A 9,311-nucleotide genomic window follows, 5' to 3' on the forward strand; every position below is an offset into this window, starting at 1 on the left:
ATTCCTGCACAGCAGCTGCTTGTCAAGAGAGGGATGCATGAGCCCACAGCTAAATTTACTTTTGATATCAGCACATAAAAGTCCTTTTATAGAATTGCTGGTGAAAGGGGAGTTTCCTGCACACTCCTCACTTTACATCTTCTCTTTCAAACCCACTCGCTTAGCAAAATGTAAGTGGGACATTTAAAAAACACTTCAGTTCTGCTGCTTTTTAGGTAACTTTCCTAATTATTTATTAGCTTGGAAAATACTCATGGGGAGCCACAGAGAGGAAGAGAAGGGAGCAGTTAAATACTGTAAACTAGTAACAGTAAGCACTGAGATTTTTCTCATTTCTCAAAGGCTCTGACATGAAAGCAGAAATAAAAAGTCAGTATCCACGTGACAAAATTTTAAGACATTTTCTAGCACCTTCATACAACATGCAATTTCTTTTCATTCTTTGCCTTCATTAATACTTCCAGATCACTTGAAAAAGAGCATCAAACAACCAAAAAAATAATGACATAAACCACATATATTATGCTACTTTCTCTGAAAGATTTCCTAACACACAAAGCAGTGCTCAATCAGCTACAAATTAGATCCATAAATAGCTAAGAGATCAGGACACAGAGGCAGAGAGTTGTGTAATGTGGCAGCAAAGCTCCAGAGCAGAGGCCAGGTAAAGCTCCTGCTTTAAGAGACATGAGGATGGTATTAAAAAAGCTGGAGGTGGGAAACCAGTGGCACAGTCTCTGCCACAGCTGGATTTCTGCTCCCTCCCCCAGTTAGTGATATTACAGTGAGAAGGTTGATTTGGAGAGAAAGGGTTACACTCAGAAAACCACACATGGACATGGAAGCATCACCAGTTCAGCCCACTTGGCAGCTGATGTGTCAAGGAAAGGCCAGCTCAAGTAAGATTGGGCCTGACTGGAATGATGAGGTGGGACATCACAAAAATCCTGAGCAAAGCAAGTCTTGGCAACCCGTGAGGAAAAGGGATGCCTGGTGTTCCTGGGCATGTGGTCAGGGTGGCTGAGAGACCTGCAGACAGACCTGTCAGCTCTTCTTGCATCTCCATTAGCTGTGTCTCCTGAGAAAAACCCACCTTTGCTTCTGCTTCCCACTGATACTCTTTTTACTAGTTTTTCTTCCCCCTTTTCTACTTCTACCCAGTACATCTTAGCAATACAAGCCACAACTCAGTAACTGCCCCCACCCTGCTGTTGTATCTGTCAGCTCCCAAACTCTGCCACATTTGCTGTCTTTCTCAGTGACAAAACCAACCCTTCCATTCCCACTACAATCACCTCCCTGAACAGCACCACAAGAGTTTTCCTGCAGCATGTAAGGACTCTACATCCAGAATTTGCTTCAGGTTTTAGTCACTTGGTTGCACAAGTCTGCCACCCTGTCACTCCTTCTCTGCCACAGCAGGAACAGGAAAAGCACCCTTTCCTTCCAACTGCTGTTCCCACCTGCTTGAAATGCCCAACAAGGCAGATTTATACTGGCATTTTAGACTGTAAACTCACAGACCTAAGAACAGGCTCACACCACTTTCTGCCACTGGCAAAAAGACATTATTTCAAACAACTACAACTAGAATCTTCAAACACAACTCAAACACCAAATCTGAGGTGTCTTACGTTGAGAAATTTCAGGTGCTCATTTTATTCTTGCTGGCCAAAAGCTCAGCACCTAGAAATCCACAAGCACCAAAATGGGGAAGGGGGAGGGTTACAAACCACATACTTAACACTGCCAGCATCACAGGACAATGTCACTGAAAATGGAATGTTCCTTTAGGTCCCATCCCTGCCCACTTGGCTCTCACACATACATCCATCTTGCCCAGATAACCACCCTACATAACACTGGTGTACTGGTGTGCTGAACCAGATTGGGAATGTGCACACAGGTCTGACCTCTCTTTTGGGGTCTCATTTTAATTCACATTAGTTTGCCAGCCCCAGGAGCACAGTGGGGCAGAGAGGGGCAGAGGCAGCATGGCCTCCTTCTGCCCCAGCAGTAATACAGCCAAACCTGCCCAGGGAACCACCTCATCTAGAATCCACTCTCTGTCTCACTTACACTTGAAACACCTACATCTTTGTCTAAGCAGAATAATACAAATCAATTATTGGAGTGAAAAGGAATTTGTCTGCAATCTCTGCAGTATTAAGACTCATGGACACCTTTTGTTCCATCAGACCATGTTAACTCTGCCCTCTAAGTACATCAACATTTTGAATCCAAAGGTGTGTCAAACCTTGAGCCTTCTCACCTACCTCAGTGATGTTCCACCTAAGAGACTTTTGCCATAAGCTCATCTCTAATTTGTGAAATGACACTTGCAGTGAATTTAGACACTCTAAAGCTGTAGGGAGGCAATACCAGAGAAACAGGGAAATTCATAACCAACAAGTATTTAAAATGATGAAAAAACACTTAAGGAACTTGGCATATTTAGAAAATTAGTTTACACAAAGACCAAGTCTCCAAATTCATAATGCTGAAAGCAACCACTTAACACAATCCTAGGTGGGGAAAATAATCTTCATTTCTCTGGTGAGTTTGATTTCCAACATTCACTTCTCAACCAGTAGTTTTAATAACATGAAGCAGGAAACTAACAAAATGCTCAAGGACATAAGTGGAACCTTAAATTAATTCGTCAATATGGTTTCTGTGCACTTAAAACATCTCATAGGTAATACCTCCCTCCAGGAAAATACAACCTATTACAAACAGAAAATGCTTTTATCAAGCTCTAAAGGAAATGGTCTCTGCCTGCTTTTGTCCTTAAGCAACTAACATCCACTACAGAAGAGTTATTAGCAAAAATGCAAAAACCTTTTGTTGCTACCAGGAACACACATGAGAAGAGTGTTTGGAAGATCTCCATTTTCAGATGTCTCTGAAAAGGAAGGGTTCTGCTGAGCATCCATCTACATCTAAATAATTCATGTTAGGGGGAGGCAGGGACAAATATAATATATCATAATACCTTGAAATACTTCACTCCACACACTGTACCTACTGTGTCCAGCTCTGGAGCCCCCAACACAGGAAAGATGGAGCTCCTGGAGAGAGTCCAGAGAAGGGCCATGAAGATGATCCTTGGGCTGGAGCAGCTCTGCTCTGGAGACAGGCTGGGAGAGTTGGGGTGTTCAGCCTGGAGAAGAGAAGGCTCCAGGGAGACCTTAGAGCACCTTCCAGTGCCTGAAGGGGCTCCAGGAAAGCTGGGGAGGGGCTTGGGACAAGGGCAGGGAGGGAGAGGACAAGGGGGAATGGATGAAAACTGGAGGAGGGGAGATTGAGGTGAGACATGAGGAGGGAATTGTGGAGTGTGAGGGTGGTGAGAGCCTGGCCCAGGTTGCCCAGGGAAGCTGTGGCTGCCCCATCCCTGGCAGTGTTGAAGGGCAGGTTGGATGGGGCTTGGAGCAGCCTGGGCTGGTGGGAGGTGTCCCTGCCCATGCAGGGGGTTGGGACTGGATGATCCTGAAGGTCCCTTCCAACCCAAACCATGCAATGATTCTGTGATTCTATTCAAAGAAAAAAAACTCCAGTGCTCCTGGGCCCATATTCTGCACTAGCTGGAATTTCACCCCAAAGAAAGTTACTGCTGCAAATTTGCATATTAGCCACCAAAAAAATACACTTAAAAACTCACTTTGGACCTTTCAGCTACCTTCAGGATAAGAAAACCAGAAAGCAACTGAAAGATCCACTGAATTATTTTGTTATTTCTAGAAGTATAACAGTGAGTGCATTTATTATGTGCTATAGTTTGCTCCCATTTGAAGAGTTTCCTCCATCTAAACTTGCGTGGGGAGAGTTTAAAGTGACAAAAGCGTTTAATGAGAAACCATCATTTAAGAATTAAAAAGGTCCATTTTAACAATAAATAACCTAAGCTCATGGCAGGTGATGCTAGAAGGACCTGCTGAGCTTTCTGCCACCACCTCATGCTGCTCCTGTGCCAGCTCCTGCACACATGGAACTCCCAGTGAGATCCCTCAGGGAGCTGATCCTACAGAAAACGAGCTCTGCAGGAGAAAAGCCAACACTTGCTGTGGGTTTCACTCCCTGAAGGAGCTCACCCCTAAGTCAGGTTTCACCTGCCAGGCCATTAAAATGGGTGACAATGCCAAGTGGTAGTGAGGAGGGGAATGAGACTGTCTCCTTGTGGTAGAAACTACCCAGCAGCTCAGCCCAAGCACAGGGCACATATTGCAAGTCCACGTTGTTCACCAGCTTTACTACTCTTTCATGGTTTTCCTGGCTACTGTTTATCATAGAATCATAGAATCTTCAAGGTTGGAAAAGACCTTCAAGATCATCCAGTCCAACCTTTCACCCAACAACCACTGAACCATCTCCTGAAATAACACATCTACCCCTTTTTTGAACGCTGGAGCTTCCAAGCACCATGACTGCCCCCAAAGCAAAGCTGGGCCTCCCCTGCCCACGTGAAACTGAAAACTCAGCCCCCTCCAAAAATAACTTCAGAGTAATCAGGGTTTTTGAAAAGCACATTTGGCATTCTAGTCTCTTTAAAAACTTTGATTTAAGACAGTACCAAAATAAGATTTAAACCACGTCCTTCAAATGCCCCCAAGCAAGTACTCTCACAAATACCTAACCCCCCTGCTTCTGTTTTTTTCATTGCAACGTTTGTTAAATAAATGCTAAAAGGTCATTTCCATGGCTCAGGAGAATTTGCCTAATATTATGATAAATATTTGTGGAGAATCTTTTTTTTTTTTTTTTTTTAAATTAAAAAAAAAGCCATGAGATAAGCTTAACATGACTTTTATGGATGTCACCAGCTCTGGTCTCCAGCCAAATGCATGCTAAAAATAGTAAGAAGAGAGTTATATTAAACCAGGAAAGCACAAGGTGTCTTGATGCAAAATTTGGTTTACATAAAATAGAAAAATATTTTTCCAGAGGATGTAAACTTAAAACAGCAAAGGGAAAAACACCAAACAAACTGCTCCTCATCTTCAGAAAAAAACTGAAGAGCTGGGATTCACATGTTATGCAAGAAATTGATCCCAGTGAAATCCTGCCTGAGGTACCTTTCTTAGAAGCAAAAATCCCTGCTGGGAGCACACGAATAACAATTAGAGACACATTAAAATGTTGGCTAGGTGAGAATTTAAATTGGTTGCTGAATGTTTACATTATCCCCTAATTTCAGGAGCAGTCAGGACACATCCAGAATCACATCGGTGTTTTTCTTACTGTGTTCAAGACCCAAAATAACTGTTCCAAATACTTGAATTCTTCAGAAACTTTTGGTTCTTTTTTGGATCTGAGTAGACACAGAAGCTCACAGTTAAGCCAAGGGGGTCTTCTCTTGTTCCACCTACTTCCCCTGCCTTTAGAGGGGATGAACTGGTTTTGCTTCTCTAGGAGACTGTTCTTGGTGTTCAATGCACCAAAGCAATTCTTGTTAATGGTTTCCTTTCTCTCACTGAGGTCCCCAAAATCCATTATCTAAAATCTACTCTCATACCAAGAACACATTAAGACTTCACTCATTTCTGTTCTTCTCCCTTCCCAACTATTCCAACATCAGTCAAGCACTATCATTCCAGAGCCATGGAAAACAGTTGCATTTTTCATAACAGTAACCATCAGCTCCCAAAGTTCCACGAGAAAAAACTGAGACATCATCATATCATCATGGAGCCATAGAATGGTTTGTGTTGGAAGGAACCTCCAAGACCACCCAGTCCCACCCCCTGCATGGGCAGGGACACCTCCCCCCAGCCCAGGCTGCTCCAAGCCCCATCCAACCTGCCCTTCAACACTGCCAGGGATGGGGCAGCCACAGCTTCCCTGGGCAACCTGGGCCAGGCTCTCACCACCCTCACACTCCACAATTCCCTCCTCATGTCTCACCTCAATCTCCCCTGCTCCAGTTTCCATCCATCCCCCCTTGTCCTCTCCCTCCCTGCCCTTGTCCCAAGCCCCTCCCCAGCTTTCCTGGAGCCCCTTCAGGCCCTGGAAGGTGCTCTAAGGTCTCCCTGGAGCCTTCTCTTCTCCAGGCTGAACACCCCAACTCTCCCAGCCTGGCTCCAGAGCAGAGCTGCTCCAGCCCAAGGATCATCTTCATGGCCCTTCTCTGGACTCTCTCCAGGAGCTGGAGCTTTGCTGCACCTCCTCAACACCAGATCAGACTTGCAAAGCAGCACTAGTCACGCACATCACCTGGCACTGCAGGCTGGAAATAGCAACATTGGCAGGAAAACTCTCTAAGGTATTTGTTATTATTACCTCAGATACCATCTAGTCTTCCCTACCAAGACACCAAGCTCATGCATGGCACTCAGTGTGTATGTACTTAACAGTTCCATCAACACATACGCTTCCCATAAAATAACAATGCAGACTCCTCAGGTGTTGCTTCTCCAGCTGGATCTCACTGCACCTCAGCCCTTTGCCACAGGAACAGCTGCCTCCTCAGGAAAGGAAAAAAATTGTAGTGTGAAAATCAGGGTTGTACTTGCTTCCTGCTCCCAGTTACTACTCCAAAGGCAAAAAAAAAAAAAAAGAGGCTCACACAAATTTGCTAACATCTGGCATTTAACAGAAAACCTGACAACAAATACCAAGTAACAAGGTTAAAACAAGATACCCATGCCAAAACCTGAAATGCTACTTCTGGCCACTCTTAGGGGGTATTATGACAAAAATAATGAATTTACTTCAGAAGATGTCTGAGAGTTCTGCTCCAGGCCTGGCTTAGTTTATTCCTACCTTTTAAGAAAACATTTGCTCTACATCCAAAACTGAATCCAAGTCCCAGTTTACTATTAAAGCCTCAAGAACTATTTATGTCTGACCAAATGTAACCACTAGTTCTAAGTTTCTGGACATGCTTCCCTATTTTGATGAACTGGGCAACGATGAAAAATAACCAAACAAAAGCAGTGGCTGTTTATTATTGCTACATTTCCTGCCATACCTACTGCTGATGTTACAACAGCATTAACTATAAGAACAGGTTTGACACAATAAGCATCACGTTGCTTGTCTCATGCCAGCATTTCTGGTGACAACGCAGGTGGCACCAAGCACAGCACACACGTTGGTGTCCTTTCTGCAACCCTTGGTAGCACTTCACTGAGGTATGAGGAGCAGTGGGAAACTGTGAAGGGAAAAGGGTAACTAAGACAAGGCAATTGGCTGCCCTTGTAATCTGCAGTCAACTTAAAGAGGCACTTCAGGTCATGAGAAATTTCAAGATGATAACTTGCATAGCTCTCTTCCCACGGTCACAAAAAAATACCACATGGAAAAGAAATACTCCATGAAAGGATGACTCTTTCACTAGCTTTTATGGCAACTTGCACAGAAGCCAAACAAGGGTATCAATCACTCTCCTCTCAAATGCCTTTTCAAAGCTGTCCACAGGCTTGCAAGGCTGTTCCACCACCATCTACCAGCTGGCCCGTGCGCCGCTTTCGGATATTGATATCTGCAACCCTTCTCCCGGATCCAGCATCATTGTCCCAGCTCAGATGACTCAGATAAAAACAATGTGAAATCACAGCTTGTTTTCATGCTTAAAGCCTCCACTGGTCTCGGGCAACAATACCAGGAAGAGCTGCAGGGATCGATACGCAGGGTCACTCATGGGGACTTGACTTCTCCTACCCACCAACCCGCACGTGGAGCTTCCTTAGCCAGGTAACACATGCAAGGCTTACCAGGTCTCTGTGAAGTACCCAGTTTGCATGGAGGTAATGGATTCCATCCAGGATCTGGTAGAGTAGGGATTTAACCATAGATCTTGGCAACTGCATGGGCTTTTTATTTGCTTTTGAGGCACGGTGAAACTTGATAATATGCTAGAAATAAAACAAGTAGAGACATGAAGTGTGTTAGATAAGCACAAAGGGGTTTTGTTGTTGTGTTGCTTTTCTTAAACTGACACTAAACAATGGAACGTAATACCAACTTGGTTGAACTTTGCAAGTAAAAGTAACAAGTGATGTGCTCGCAATTTTCTTAAATTTGGTTTACTCTCTGAATTGCTTTAGAAAAAAGCTATTAAGCTTTTGTTACTACCTAAAGACTGTTTACTTACCTCCAGTAAAGGGTCTTAGACTTTCTCCTCCCTCCCTCCTCCCCAGTTGGGATCCTCTTATCCTCAGCTATTAGAGCAGAAGCTTCCAAACCAGCAGTATCTACCAGAAAGAGGACCAGCACCACACTCTAGGCTTTCACACCTTCCCTCCTCTTCTCCAAAATCACCCAGGTCAGAGTGTTTGCAACTACTTTACTGTTCCCCCCTATCCCAGTAGAGAGACATTAAATGAATACTTAAATACTTAGGGGCTGGGTGGGGGGTGAAGGGGCAGCAGGGACATGACTCCAAAAACCCCACACCACAACATCAGGGTGAGATGATGTTCAAACATCTAAAAATGGTTCTTTTCTTGCTCCCAGGTTTTGCCTGCACACCTCACTGGTGACAACAAGCTGGCGAGTGGCTCTAGCTCAGCCCACCAGAGCACAAATGCTGCTCAACAACACTGGGCGTAGAAAGGGACCCCAGCACTAGGCAGCTGAAGGAATGAAAAAAAGGATCATTAAAAAGACTGCTGAGAGATCATAAAATATCCACAAGCTAATTAATATTTATTGTAAGGTCAATGTAAAGATGAGGGGTTAAGTTTGGTTTTGCTACCCTGCACAAGAAATAAATTGGGGTGAGGCCCTTTGACCTTTTCAACCCTCAGACAAGGTGGGGCTGTGCAAGGCACAAACCCCATCTTAACACTGCTGTTCAGCAACCACCAAATCCATTCATTTAGATGAGGGGAAAAAAATTCAATCTCCTTTTTGAAGGCAATTCAAAGAAGTGTTTCAAATAACTAAATAGTTTTCAGTTATGTGCTTTTCAAAAGACAGCAATAGTATAGGCAATTTGCCTTTAATTTACATTTTTACTGAGAGAGATTCAAAATGCTAATCTGCAGAGTGATAAGACTAATTACCCAGTTCTTTAAATAGGATTTGTCTAGTTCAAGATCATCCCTCTCCCAGGGTAAAGAAGCATCCAGTGGCTGTGCTGCCATCAGATCTCTGCTGGCTCCACCAGCCCCCACCCAGTTTGTCACAACTGCTCACAAACAGCTTAATGTTTCCTCATGGTAAATGCCACCACCTCTGGCTCACACTGTGCTTAGCAAAGGTGCAGACAATATGGTTTAAAGAGGCTTTAAAAAAAAAAAAAAAAAAAAAAAGGAAAAACCCCCCAAACAAATGAGAGCAAGAGCCCGCGGGCTCCCCCAGACCAGTAA

The 9,311-nt window shown here is 44.0% G+C and overlaps 1 protein-coding gene across 1 annotated transcript in view; it reads right to left on the minus strand.

Moving 5' to 3' along the window:
• CDK19 (cyclin-dependent kinase 19) overlaps nt 1-9,311 on the minus strand; it is a gene marked incomplete at its 5' end in the record, with an annotated part of 106,111 nt that overhangs the window by 55,580 nt on the left and 41,220 nt on the right. The window contains one exon of the mRNA XM_010004359.1: nt 7,713-7,853. Coding sequence (XP_010002661.1) covers nt 7,713-7,853 — 141 coding nt within the window. The remainder of the gene's footprint in view (nt 1-7,712; nt 7,854-9,311) is intronic.

Source organism: Chaetura pelagica, unplaced genomic scaffold (genome assembly GCF_000747805.2).
Source record: "Chaetura pelagica isolate M959 unplaced genomic scaffold, ChaPel_1.0 scaffold118, whole genome shotgun sequence".
NCBI classification, from domain to species: Eukaryota; Metazoa; Chordata; class Aves; order Apodiformes; family Apodidae; genus Chaetura; species Chaetura pelagica.